General features: G+C 38.8%; 1 protein-coding gene across 6 annotated transcripts in view; it reads right to left on the bottom strand.

The window, feature by feature from the left end:
• APP (amyloid beta precursor protein) overlaps positions 1-15,003 on the bottom strand; it is a 313,323-nt gene that overhangs the window by 121,901 nt on the left and 176,419 nt on the right. For 4 of the 6 annotated variants that reach the window (XM_018050523.1, XM_018050579.1, XM_018050642.1 and 1 more), the window contains exon 7: positions 1,700-1,867. The exons of the other annotated variants lie outside the window; for them this stretch is intronic. In XM_018050523.1, the coding sequence (XP_017906012.1) occupies positions 1,700-1,867 (168 nt within the window). The remainder of the gene's footprint in view (positions 1-1,699; positions 1,868-15,003) is intronic. 6 annotated transcript variants of the gene reach the window in all.

The raw sequence follows: 15,003 nt of genomic DNA, 5'->3' as shown, positions 1-15,003 counted from the left end.
TATGTATATATTTATATACATACCCATGCATATACATTCATATTTCAAAATGTAAATACACCCCAGGGAAAGGGGGAAAAAAGTTGGACATCTGCCAGGAAATCTCCCCCCAGCAGGGAAACCAGTTAGAATCACTATAACAGAAGTCCTCTGTACAAGAGGCTCCAGGCAACAGAATCTACCACCGTCCTCCAAGTTACCTGACCTAATTAACTTTTTTGTTTGAAACTGAAGAAAGGAGTCTTCTGAGCTGGAAGCCACAGTCTTCCCTTCAGAGCCAGAGAAGAAGCCCTCAGGGCCACCAGTTCCTACACCTGCTCTCACAGCCAGTAGCCAGGGCAGCATCTCTCACATAAGAGACCAACAGGAACTTTTCCAGCAGATTCCACTTACACCAGGCTTCACAAGAGAAGGTCTTGATGGTGCAGGCCCTTTGTTGTTTAGCATAATACTATGATCACACTGGGAAACAATTTATATAATCCCTGGTAATCATGTGCAGGAAATGGCTGTCACCCTCTCCAGAATCATGCAGAAAAGGCAGGAGTCTCTCCAAAGAGAAATGCACACTTACTGAGTTTCACTTTTACTTTATCAAGTTGAGTAACTATTCCTTGAGCAGATCACACTGCCTCCTCATGGAATAGATAGATAGATACATAGATAGATACAGAGATAGATACATAGATACATAGATAGGTAGCTGCATAGGTGGATAGAGAGATAAGATACATAGGTAGACAGATAAACAGATAAGATAGGTAAATAGATAAGCAGTCAGATGGATGGATAGGTAGGTAGGTAGGTAGATAGGGGATTTAACGTGGAAAGCTGTTAAGAACAGAGTTGTCCCACATGTTCGGTGTGTTACCTCCAGAAAACTACCTCTGTGGAAATAGTATCAACTTCCATATAAGTCATCACGACTTCATTTATTTATTCCCCTGAGTTATGAAAAACTTAAAGTGGAAGAAAAAAAGACTTGGCAAATTATATTTCCTGAGTCTTATGTCATGGAACATTTCTAATGCTAAGTCAGGAGTTTTCTTCCATCTATTTCCAAGAGAAGACATGAGAACTCCATGTTGCAAACATCCCTGGGAGAGCTTAGGGACCACTGGGTCATCTCTACCCTCTGGCATCCAACGTGCATGCCCTCTACCCAACCCGGTTCCCTCCATAAACATTACGTGTTATGAGATGAAGCTCAGCCCAGGCAACACAGCTTGCCAATGCAAGGCGGGCGATGGGGCGGGGGCGGCACCATCAGCCAGGCTGCCCGGTGGAAGCCCTCATTTGCACGTGGAGTGCACATGCAGAGAGCCGAACACAGAGGTACACGGACGAACACGCAGGGATACACTGGCAGAAAGAGCGGAGAAGACAAAAGGGCAACTCCAGCTTGGCTCAGTAGAGAAGCCCTCCAGAGTCCCTAGAGGTGGCAAGACGGGAGGCACCACAGCTAGTGCGAGATACACATCCACGGCCATGCTTTGATTCGAGAAAGACGGAGATGTGTGCTCAGGATGGAACGTGCCCGGCGATTAGAGAACTCGACAGAAACGTGGTTAGTGGGAGCAACACACCCCACCCCCACGCCCCCTTCGCGAGAACCAGGAAAACCAGTCGGTTACAGAGAGCAGAGTCAGTGGCGAGAAAAGATGAAAAAGGCGGCCAGGCTGGAGGGAGGTCCACTTACTGACGCTGCCACACACGGCCATGCAGTACTCCTCCGTGTCAAAGTTGTTTCGGTTGCCGCCACATCCGCCGTAAAAGAAGGGGGCGCACTTCCCTTCGGTCACATCAAAGTACCAGCGGGAGATCATTGCTCGGCATGGCCCCGTCTCGGCTTGTTCAGAGCACACCTCTAATCAGAGGAGACGTGGGGAACCACATTTAGCAAGAAAAGGTATGGCTCGCCGTTCACGCGCACGCGTTTACGATGCTTACGCGTTAGTCCTCCCGACGGCAACCCGGGGCATCTGCCCAACATTTCCCGAGGAATTGAGTAACGACCTACCAGGACTTTCGGGAATGGCAAATTCACTCCACAGTATTCTTGCCTGGAAAATGCCAGGGACGGCAAAGCCTGGTGCAGGCTACAGTCCATGGGGTCCGCAGAGAGTCGGACACGACTGAGCGACTTCACTTTCACCAGGACTTTAGAATACTTTGGCAACAAAGCATGTCAGGCTCCTCGGGTTTAATCAGTGTAGCTCCTCTGTACTATTAAAAAGACTCCAGCTAGAGGTGAACAGAGCTTTAGGCTGCCTTTGGATGAACAGTCAGTGCCTAAAGATTGTCTGCACATCAAAATAATTCTTCATGATAAAAAATAAACCTCTCATTGAAAATAACTTCAAGTTTAAAGGTGAAACGATTGTTGTATCTGGTAATGATGGCAAAAAGTTTAACCTCGTGCAAACACCTGATTGTTTTTCTTGATAACTGACTGCCTTGACTCTTGTAATTCAAATTACACATATTTTGTATGTGGTCTAGTTTTTAGAGAGACAGAAAGCCAGCCTGTTCTCTGACTATATTTGAAAACATATATAAAACCTGGGAATGTGACTTAGAGTTGATTATGTTAAGTCTAATTAAAGATGAATTTGTACCTTAGGAAAAATGTTTCCATGTAATAAAATATAGGCAAACCACAATTTGTTAATACAAACCCAACACTGTTTTTTACATTATACAGCTTACCTGCTAACATGCCTTGTCACCCTCCCCCGAATTAGGTTCATAATCCCTGGTTGACTGAAAGTATAGCAATCTGTCCGATTCTATTTGTAAAGCTACTGCAATTAGAATTTGAACTCAACCTCCTTTCTTGCTACAGATAAAAACAATTTTCCAACCCGGTTTGTGCCCCACCTAGCTAGGCTTAAGGAGAGCTTGCTGACACCTTAGCACACTCAGATGTCTTTTCTTAGTTTTACTAACATGCCAGGGGGAAGCACCCTTCTTCTAAAAGATAAAAGCCATACACAACAGTAAAGAATCTGCCAGCAATGCAGGAGACCCAGGTTCAAGCCCTGGGTCGGGAAGATGCCCTGGAGAAAGGAATGGGAACCCGTTCCAGTATTCTTGCCCGCAGAATTCCATAGACAGAGGAGCAAGAGTCAGACACGACTGAGCAACTAACACGTTCACATTTTCATGCATAGTGCAGAGATTCTTATTAATATCCCAGATAGCTTAGTCGGTAAAGAATCTGCCTGTAATGCTGGAGAGCCTGGTTCGATTCCTGGGTCGGGAAGATCTGCTGAGAGATGATACGCTACCCACTCCAGTATTTTTGGGCTTCCCTTGTGGCTCAGCTTGGAGAGAATTTGCCTGCAATGCGGGAGACCTGGGTTCAATTCCTGGATTGGGAAGATCCCCTGGAGGAGGGAAAGGCTACCCACTCCAGGATTCTGGCCTGGAGAATTCCATGGACTCTATAGTCCATGGAGTCACAAAGAGTCAGATATGACTGAGCAACTTTCACTTTCACATTATTCAACAAACTGATCTCATCAATTACTCAAAGATCTACAATGTTGACCTAAAAGGAACTCCCGCTTTACTTCTCTATACACACCACTCAATGCTCCTTCCAATCAAGGTAAAGGGGTGACAGCAAGATGGGAAGCTGCTGCTATCCTGATGATGTCAACAGAGTAGGCAGGGGGAGTGAACATGAGCCCAGAGGCAAGGGTCAGGGTCCCTGCAGGCCCTGGGCAACAGATATCTCAGGTGATTCTGGCTCTCTCTGGATGGCTTTAGGTTGGAAATATCTGACTCCAGGAGTATCAAGTTCAGGGTCACCTATCATTCAGGTCATTTCATTTGGTACAGTTCCTTTCACAGTCCATGCTTGCCAAGTCACGAGGTGTTTTAGTTAGCTCTCTGCTGTATGATAAAAAGCTGCCAACCTGTTGACACAAGTATTCCATCCACTTGCCAATTTGGTTTCTCCCCTGCAATTATGGAACTATCATTCTAACTATCATAATAACTATCTAATGATAGTCATTCTAACTATCATTCTACAAAGGGTTAAGTTAGTTTTGGTTTAGGTGGGGTCTGATCACCTCTGAGTCACTGACAAAGGAGTGTCTGGGCTGCAGAGCTAGAAGCCACATGTAGTCCACATGTGGGATCCCTGCAAGCCACAGCCATCAGCTGGCTCCACTCCTGGATGTTAATTCTCTCTCTCTCAGTTGTAAGGCATGGTATTAAGGAGGCTTTTCCCTCCTTCTCCTTTCTTTCTGGCAATGACTAGAACATCACCTTCCTAGAGCAGCAGAGCTGACTTCAGAAGGGATTTGAGTGGAATGGATCACTTTTCATGTCTCACTCATTTCTTTTTACTGTACTGCATGACTAGATTCAGAGAAAAAGAAATCTTGAGACATTTTATTTTATTTTTCAAGAGACATTTTAAATGCTTATGTTTACATTATTTTTCTGAATATAAAACTTCTTAATCTATGGGAAACACTGAAAAAATTCAGTGAAAAATGTGTTTCATGTTAATGACTATAATCAGCCAGTGGAAAACTATAAAATTCTCCACTAAATATAGAGCATGTAAAATCAGAGCTTATATAACGGTCACCTCAAACAGAATTCATCTGAAAATGAAAACCACAGCTTCCTTTTCTCATCCTCATTTTCTTCTCAAAATCTAAGCTAAGAAATGAAAAAAATACACATCTTAAAATTATTTGCTAAATTTATTTCTGAATTTCAAGTTACCTTTGCTTCTGTTCAAAGTAAATGTTGCCTATAGTAATAAAGGAGAGAATTTGCCCAGAATTGAAGCAAGGATAATTTTCAAAGAGCATGTTTCAAGTTAGGTAGAAACACAGGCAAGACAAATATTTAAGAAACTAGAATTTCTGTTTATTCATATTTAATTCTTAAACTTTTAAGGCCATAAATAGTATTCACCTAGTATTCACCTAGCCTGAATTCTGCTGGCAGGGAAGGCTCATCTCTTTTCATAAAAGCTCTATTCACCCCTCTAGACAAATACCATTTAATAAACTGAAATGCTAGTGTACACAGCTATATGAGTTTATGTGCTTAAAGAACAAGCACTATACGTACATTTTATATTTGATATTTTATATCATTTTATATTTTTCTGTAAGGTAGATCCTTGCTGATATCTGTGCTGGTTTCAACACCAAATCCCATCAATACTGTACAAATATAATATAGAGAAAAGCTAGAGCAAAGCTAGAGCTTCCTACATTATATAAAATGATTATGCAATTCACTGTTCAAAATGCTTAACCACAAATAATTAACTCTGAATAGATGTCAAATTGGAGCAAAATTTTTTGTGGACAACCAAACTTAGAAAGCTAATTTTACACTTAAAAAAATTTTAACATGAAGACAGCTGTGAAAGTGGCAGCTAGAATGGAAAGAAAAATTTTCAAGAGTACAATTATCATAATGCCTTCTTAAAAAGCAGAGTTATCAGATTAGCAAGTAATTTGCTTTAAATAAAACAGCAAATAAAGAATAATATAAAAATGCAAAGCTTTTTTATTATGATTTTAATAACTGAATTTCTCAGACTCTAGAAATGTATGTGCCATAAAAATGTGCATTGCATGGAATGCATAAAATTTAAAGTTACAAATTTTGAGAAAGTAAGCACTTGAACAATCAAACCAATCAAACTACAGAGTTACTTATAGAAATCTAGGAATTAAATATTCTGACATTGTATAAAAAAAGAAAAAACCCAAAGTAGCATAATTCCTCCATATGATGCAAGAATATGGACACAATTAAGGTTTGTTTATGTTAAAAATGACATATCTTGCAGTTTTAAACTGGAGTAGGAAGGGCAAATATATGAAGACAAAATAGTTTGGTTTTGTAACAAATCACCTGCTTCACGTGAACAGTAAAATAAAATGAAACAATGACAGAAGTACAGAAATCTACTAAATATGCTATCTTTAATATTTCAAATAAATGTTGAATTATCTGCCTAAGCATTCAATCCATTAATAATGAAAATGGCTGAGCTCAATGATGTTTTATAACAACTTTACTTTTCAGTCTGATTAAATTATTCCTACAATTTTAATATTACAATAGGGTGAAACAGCATGAAGCTAAGTTATTAGAATCCATCTTACAGTCTATTGAAGAATAAGTAGGCAAATTTGTGTTTGACTTTTATAGATGAAAATTTTACAAGTCAATATATTAGAAAACAAGTTATTTTTTAAGAGTGTATTTTTTGCAACAACATGTACTTTCGATGGGAAAGAGAATTTATAATGTGCTTGCAAACAGTAATAGAAAACCATGTCCAACAGAAAATTCCTCTAATCAAGCAATAGTCATCAGATATTTATTACCTACTAATCATATTTTACTAAATAGAGGCATGTAAAATTAGGCAAGCAAATTTGAACTAAATACTTATGACAAATCTCACTTAAGCCCCAAATATGGGTTGAAATATATAAACAAATGATGGGAACAGCTGCGCATGGTAATAAAATCACTGACTCAGTACGATATGACGGGAGCCAATTTGTCACAAAGTCTCTAGAAGATATCTGTAGTTGGCTTGCCTTCTACTGAATTGTGTTTATTCTCTAAGGCTACCCAGTACATGTATCATTCCAATTATATCCAATCTGATTCTCACATTCCTCCATGATGAAAGATTAGTTATAAAAATGCCACTTGGAAAAATATTTGTGAGTGTTAGACTAACCATACTCTTGCTGGTGAGCATTCACAAAAGGACACTGCTGTTTGTCCTTTGTTTCCCGTTTATTATGGGAATAAACTTATTTGTCATCAAGCTGCATGGTTCCTCTGAAGAACAGCACAGAATTACAAGAAGCTCTAAACTCTGATCAGATAAGAGCCCATGTCTTTTGCTGGAAATAAGAGGAAATTATTTTTCTTCTTTGACTGAGAGGCAGGTATGCTGGGAAATCTGATTGTGTGTCCAGAAAAACAGAAAAATTAAACACTCTGTTTTATAGTGTTTGTCAATTTCTGGGGTGTGAATACTCCCATCATTGGTACTGCAAGCCACCAATGGCTGTGGCTCACAAAATTCCTCAATATTTTAATAATCAGCTTGTACAGGCTAGCAGGAGTTGCTTATATCGCATCATGAGGGAAGATGGGCACAGACAAAACTAGGAGCAATTATGTAGGTCCAGAAATTGTAAGGATTTGCTAATTTGCTTGCTCATGAGAGTTGGAGTTTTACAACTTTGCTCAGTAAGTAGACATATCAGGATCCTTTCGTACTTGGTGACATTTGATAATGTAGTAAGAACGAAGACACCATAGTAAGGATGGTTTCACCATTATAGATAAGGATGTTTTCACTATTATAGATAGGTTGGTTGGACTATTACAGATAAGGATGGTTTCACCATTATACATAAGGATGGTTTCACCATTATAGATAAGGTTGGTTTCACTATTACAGATAAGGATGGTTTCACTATTATAGATAAGGTTGGTTTCACCATTATAGATAAGGATGATTTCACCATTATAGATAAGGATAGTTTCACTATTATAGATAAGGTTGGTTTCACCATTATAGATAAGGATGGTTTCACTATTACAGATAAGGATGGTTTCACTATTACAGATAAGGTTGGTTTCACCATTATAGATAAGGATGGTTTCATTATTACAGATAAGGATGGTTTCACCATTATAGACAAGGATGGTTTCACTATTATAGATAAGGTTGGTTTTCTTTTTCGGTTTCTTATTCTTTGTCTCAATCTGAATCTGCACAGTATGGGGGACTATCATGCTACTGGAGACTGTTCCTCAAAGTGGAGGCAGCCAATGAACCAGTAGGATCAGCATCACTTGGGATTCAGGATCCATCCCAGACCTACTGTCTCTGAATCTAAGCTTAAGAAGCACTTCAGGTCACATTAATGTTGGAGAAGCACCATGACCAAATGTAACCTTTATGTGCAGTTAAAATGCCAAATGTGGGAGAAGGAAATGGCAACCCATTTGAGTATTCTTGCCTGGAAAAGTTCATGGGCAGAGGAGCCTGGCAGGCTGCAGTCCATAGGGTTACATGACTGAGCATGCATGCCTGAGGGTGGAGGGAGATGGGTTGGTGGCAATAAACTGGTAGAACTAAAAAAAGTCAGAAGTTTATATTTATATATGAAAAAAATGTCAAAAGTATATATATACTTATATATAACATACTTTAATAGTTATTTAATAGTTATATATATATATACTTGACATTTAAAAAGTATATATATATATAACTTAAAGTATGTTATACACACACACACACACACACACACACATATATATATACACACACGATTCAACCACTTTTCAAAAGGATCAGAGGGAAAGGATCAGTAAAAAGTTGCATAGGTTTTCACTTATTAAAAGAAGGGTAGATATGTTTGGGAAATGAGGGGTAAACATACTTTGATAGTTAAAATATTCAAATGTGTACATATATAAAATCTTAAGAAATTATCGTTACATATTTCTTTTCCTCTGAAGTTCTATCTCGTGCAAAATTAAAGTAGCTTCAATACTTCTGCCTTAAATTGAACACCAATACAGTATTCTTCTTATTCATATTTAAGTCTATGAAAACTTAAACTTCTCAGAAACCCAAATTTAAGTGATTTTGTTCTTATAATTTGTCAGAACATTAGAATATCAAAAAAGTTTTTATTTTTATTGGGGAAAAATAATGAAGAAAGCTGACGTAAGACTGAAGATCACTGAGCTTGGAATCTGCTTCCACTGCGTCCCTTCCCTGTAAGAAAGAATTATATGCCATTTCTGTTACTGTAAGAAAAGGATGTTTCTAGATGTGAGAGTCAAGGGTTGGGAGGATGGTCCTTTTCTGGGGGAGACCAAGTGTGTCCATCTTGCCATGTTAACTTGTTCCGGTCATGGTACCCGGCAGAGAAGAGTGGCTGGATGGCTTCCAGCTGAAAACAGCAGTGTCCCTGCTTGCTCAATTGATGCTAACCTCCATTTGCTATTTTATAACAGGGTACCAGGCAAGAGTGAGTTTCTTTAGGAAGAATAAAAAACAAAACCAGGAAGGCAGTTTTTCTTTATCTCTCGCTGCCTGCATGGCACATCTGTATGTGTAATATTTAAAAAATAATAACTGTATGTTGATTTGTCTCTAAATATAAACTATGAGACTATACATGACACATCCTATCAAATATCTGTTTTTATTTTACTAAATGAGTACTTAACTTTTTTTTTAGCATACATTTTGTTTATTTTACTTTTTCTTCTCAAATTAAAACAAATGTTCATGCTACCTACAATGTGCAAAGCAGAGTCAGGTGTCATGACTTACATTAACATGAGACACAGTATCACAGGGGTTTTTCTCTGCTCATACGTTTAGAGCCGGAGAAGGCAATGGCACCCCAACTCCAGTACTCTTGCCTGGCAAATCCCATGGACGGAGGAGCCTGGTGGGCTGCAGTCCATTGGGTTGCTAGGAGTCAGACACGACTGAGCGACTTCACTTTCATGCATTGGAGAAGGAAATGGCAACCCACTTCAGTGTTCTTGCCTGGAGAATCCCAGGGATGGGGGAGCCTGGTGGGCTGCCGTTTATGGGGTCGCACAGAGTCGGATATGACTGAAGTGACTTAGCAGCAGCAGCAGCATGTTTAAAGCCAGAACTCACTGTCGATTTCAATATCAAAGCTCAGTGATTTGCAACCAGAAAGGCTGAGCTTCTTATCATCTCCCAAGGGACATGTATCAAGGGCTAGCGATGCACTGCTGGTCATCACACCTCGGGGGAGCCACAGGAGAAGCCAGGGATCTTGCTAAACATCCTACAACGAACAAGACAATCTCCACAACAAAGAACTGTCCGGCTTAAAACATTAATAATGCTGAGATCGAGAAACCCTGCCATAGCCCAAGCAAACACCAGGATTCATGCTGCGTTTTAGGGGTTTTGCCCAATCGTTTGACCAAAGCTACCATGTAGCAGTCAGCAACACCTCAGAAATCCTGGGTAACAAATGCTAGTAAATTCCAGAAGAGAGATCCTCATGAGAATTAGCCAGCAAGGTCTTCCTTTGCTTCTATTAATAACACGACATATTAGGAATTTAATTTCACGTGCAAGTAGTGTGAAATTCCTGTCTATATTCTGTTCTCAGAAATTATATCCAACAAAAGCATAAGTGAATTTAAGAGAAAGAGATAAACCCATCCTCATAGTTAACACCAGCACTGTCTTACTATTATTAACTCAATATAGTACACTTTTTAACAAAGTGCACTATTTTTACCTCCTTTTATTGTTTCAAGAGTCTCCTAGTTTTTAAAATTTGCGCTGCTATCTTGAAGGCCAAGGGGTTTTCCTGAACATTGTTTTTAAGTGAAGTGTAGTTGATGGTCCTTATTGGTTATCTATTTTATATATAGTAGTGTGTATGTGTTAATCCCAAACTCCTAATTTATCCTTCCTCCCTGTCTACGCCTTTTGCCTTTGGTGTGGCAAAGTCTATATTGCATATAAGTTCATTCATATCTTTTAAATTTAGATTCCACATATAGGTGATATCATATGAAATTTATCCTTGTCTGGATTACTTCACTTAGTTTGATAATGTCTAGGTCCTTCCATGTTCCTGCAAATGGCATTATTCAGCAATATACGAATCACTGAACATCGTTTTTATATGATATTTGTTTAGCTTTGCCTCTTCTTGACTTCTTACTCTTCCACTAATAGAATCACAAAAGGTCAAATGTCAGAAGAGGTGATAAATTTTTAGGGGGACAAAGAAACAATTGTTTAGACTGAAATCCATCCTGCTTAAAAACTCCAGAAAGCCTTTTTCTACAAGGGAACTAAAGATTTCCATTAAAACACACAATTGTCACCTGCCCAAAGAATTAGAGCCTCTAGTTAATGGAACATGTGGATTTAGCTGAAAATGACATGTATGTTTAAATGCTCTGTTCTCTCATTTGCTGGATTCTTTCACTATGTTTGATTTTTTTTTAATTGCATATGCTGTGTGTGAAAACATATATAATTGTCAACATTTGTGTATTTTTTGAACAGCAACTGATTTGGGGAAAGAAACATAAGAAAGACTAGCATTTTTAAAAAACCTAGATTCTGGCCTTTAATTGAATTGGGCTGGAAGTTTTGTTTCTACTTTTAAGAAATTTAGACATAATTGTGTTAAAATACCTTCAGCTGATTATTTCCTTTTCTAACATTGCATTACAGAATCTTGACACAAATAAAAGTGTAGAAGGTAAAACTAAGCACTATTAGCCATGTAAAATTTCAAGCAAAATCAAGTTCAAAAACAGAACTTTCTATGTGGCAATGAAGATATATTAAACCACTGACTTCTACATTCCACATTATATTTATTATATATATATAATATTATATTTATATATATTTATATATAATATTTATTATACTTATTATATATAGGTGGAATATTATTCCACCTATATTTCAATAAATTTGTTACTAAAAAATTATATATGTAAACACATCACATGCAGTCTTTGATATGGTTCTGTTTCTCACATTTTAAGTAAATTATCTGAGTGAGTTTTCTAAATTGGGACCATGAAATGGCATGGAAAGAAGCTTGTTAATGCCATGCTTCACTCTGCCTTCACCAAAGCATATATCAAACAATCTGAAAATCAGTGGCTGCAGTGCCATGGGGCACAAAATAATAGGCTGCCACCTGTCACATCTCTGCCCTGTGTGGATACTAGTTTTCTCAAAGTCATGAAAAGGATGCTACGTGCTGGTCCAGGAACAGGAGTGGAACTTACTTGTCTGTGGTCCTAACAGAGAAGGGTAAAGTCTTCCTCAAAAGGGAGCCCTGCTTTTAAACCCATAAGGGAGTTTTATTTTCATTTTGGGCTAGTGTGCTGCTATGAGAACCTCAACAAAAGTATGTGAGTATATTTCCACGTCTGCAGCAAGTCAGGCTCACAGTCTTCTCCAAACTTTATGAAAAGTTAAATACAAACAATAAAAAAGAATCCTACTAGTGAATGATGGGATACCTTGCAAGTGGCACATGCATTATAGACAGGTAACATGGGAGACGTGAAAATTAGGTCAACCTAAGATATTAAGATGGTAAAGCGTCTGCCTACAATGCGGGAGACCCAGGTTCAATCCATGGATTGGAAGATCTCCTGGAGAAGGAAATGGCAACCCACTCCAGTACTCTTGCCTGGAAAATCCATGGGCAGAGGAGCCTGGTAGGCTACAGTCCATGGGGTCGCAAAGAGTCGGACATGACTGAGCAACTTCACCTTCTTTCAAGATAATAATACAAGCCGTTCTGCTTTATGTATGGTACTTCTCAGATTTGTTCTATTAAAAAATCACTCAGATGACAACTTCTTGGCAATGCTGTAGGTGAAGCTTCTGTCTCTAGGCTGGGCACTTTCCTTCCCCTGGGCTGCCAAAGTTTCTCCCCAGTCAGGTCAGAGAGGCTGGTTTCTCCTGAATAGTGAGTATACAGCTCTGGCTGGAAGCAACCTGAGCGAGCTACCTTCATATCCCTGTATTCTCAAGAACTGGTGTAATGCCCAGTTCCTAGGAGTGCCTAGTTTATGTTGGTGGAATGTACAGCAGCAAACCACACGATGCTTCTCAGAGATGAACAGTAAGCAGAGGGAGAAGAACAGTAATTTAATTCTGTGGAGGTCAAGTCACTCAGCCCAAGGCAAGCAACATTTAGATCACACTTTCAAACTTCATCATCGAATGGTATGCTTAAATTGTCTCCTCTGTCCATTTAATAGATGAACTTCCAAGAGGTTTAAAATACCCTCAAGAAATGAAACTCCACCTTGAAATGTAATGGCATTTAAAACTATCTTGATTCAATTTTCAGCCAGACATAAAATTGAACTGCAGATATTTAAATATATAATATAGTCACAAAAGGTAATTTAATCAAGAAACCAAGTTTAAGCTGTTTTCTCCTTAATATATGCCCATAAATAACAGCTCTATTATACAATAGAAATGGATACATCTCATTGATGCATTTTATAATGCAAAAAGACAGTCTGTTGGGTTACCTTTGGCATTCCTAATTAGGAATAAGTTAGTTATCTGGGGATCAAGATGATACACAGAACCAGGGCAACTACAGTTGTTATTGTTCAGTTACTAAGTCATGTCTGACCCTTTTGACCCCATGGACTGTAGCCTGCCAGGCTCCTCTGTCCTCCAACTATGGTAGCTTAGGTTAGTTGAGCACTTACTGTCTACCAGGAAAAGTGCTAAGTGTTTCCTGTGAATTACTTCATTTAATCCTCACAAAATGGTTAAAACTAGGTGGATATTATTAAATCTCATTTTTCAAAAGGGAAGCAATGAGGTATAGAAATTATTTCACTGATACAAATTTACACAGTCTGTAGGTTGTAAAGCCAGGCTTTGACTCTGAGCAGCCTTTCCTTGTAAAACATACTGAAAATTTAAAATATGCCAGGCATTATATGGTGAATGCTTAGCATGGATCATCTAGAGTAATCATGTGAAAAACATGCAACACCATAACAGCATCTATAAAACATACATGAAAAAACAGACTTACCGAGGGTATCTTGGTAACTGGCCCAAGATTATAAAATTATTAAAAAATTTTCTCTTTAAACACTTCACTAGTTTATCTCTACCCATAATGAAACCACCTTAATGAAATTAACTTGGAATGGTGATATCTGAAATATAAAAACTTCCTAGTATGTTTCTAACGATCAGTATCGGAAGTTTCCTATAAAGGCCTGGATAGTAAATATTTTCAGCTTTTCAGGCCACATGGCATCTTTTGTGACTACTCAACTCTGCCTCTGTAACATGAAAGAAGCCCCAGATAACATGTAAATAAATGGGATTGGCTGTATCCTAATAAAACCTTTGTTTAGAAAATTGGTGACAGTCCATATTTAGCCTGTGGCCATAGTTTAATGTAAAAATAAAATAAAATGACACTATTATTATATAAATAAGCATTCTAAAAGTTAGGAAATGCGCAAAGTGAAACAATACCAAGATGAACCCCTGCCTAGAACAAAGGAACACACATTTACAAGGGAACACAGGTTAAACTGAACTAGTGTGTATTTATAAACAAAAGGAAAAAGAAAAAAAAAACATTAGGGTGGTAAAAAATACTCTGGTCCATCTAAGCCCAAATCCTGGCTTCACCATTTACCAGCTTTGTGATTATGGACAAGGTTTAAAAAATTTCTCTCGGCTTTATTTGCCTTGGCTTTAAATGGGAAATAAAAATTCTACCACTCAGCACATTACAAGGGTTAAAAGACAGAATCCCTGCCCTAAAGGCACAGGGAGTGGTGATCCTGCAAACAAGAAATTCCAGCGTGATCGGCCACGACACAGTAACAGCCAGCTCCCCATCACACCTGCTACAGCAGCAAAGTGCCGAGCCATTAGCAGAGGCGTGATAAATGTGTACTTGCTGAATCGGTGAACATACAGAAAAAACCAGAGTTACTCTGGATGAACAAAACCGGCTAGCTAAATCATAGACTATGCCACTCATTACAACACCCACATCTAATCAGAGTTTGGGCTTCCCAGTGGTAAAGAATCAGCCTGCCAATGCAGCAGACATGGGTTCAATCCCTGGGTCAGAGAGATCCCCTACAATACAAAGTAGCAACCCACTCCAGTCTTCTTGCCTGGAAAATTACACGGACAGAGAAGCCTGGAGGGCTACAGTCCATGGGACCAAAAAGACTCGGACTTGACTGAGCACACAGCACACACACTTGAGGATTCATGGTTGAGTCACAGTGTACCCTGATGTCTTAGGTTTATGAAATGCAATCACTTCTCAAAACGCAGAAAATTAGGAGCAAGTGTCTACATATACTAGGGACTTCCTGGTGCACTACTGCTGTATGCAAATTGGTACTGGCTTA

The sequence above is a fragment of the Capra hircus genome, chromosome 1 (genome assembly GCF_001704415.2).
Source record: "Capra hircus breed San Clemente chromosome 1, ASM170441v1, whole genome shotgun sequence".
NCBI classification, from domain to species: Eukaryota; Metazoa; Chordata; class Mammalia; order Artiodactyla; family Bovidae; genus Capra; species Capra hircus.
This window is presented reverse-complemented; position numbering and strand designations above follow the sequence as displayed.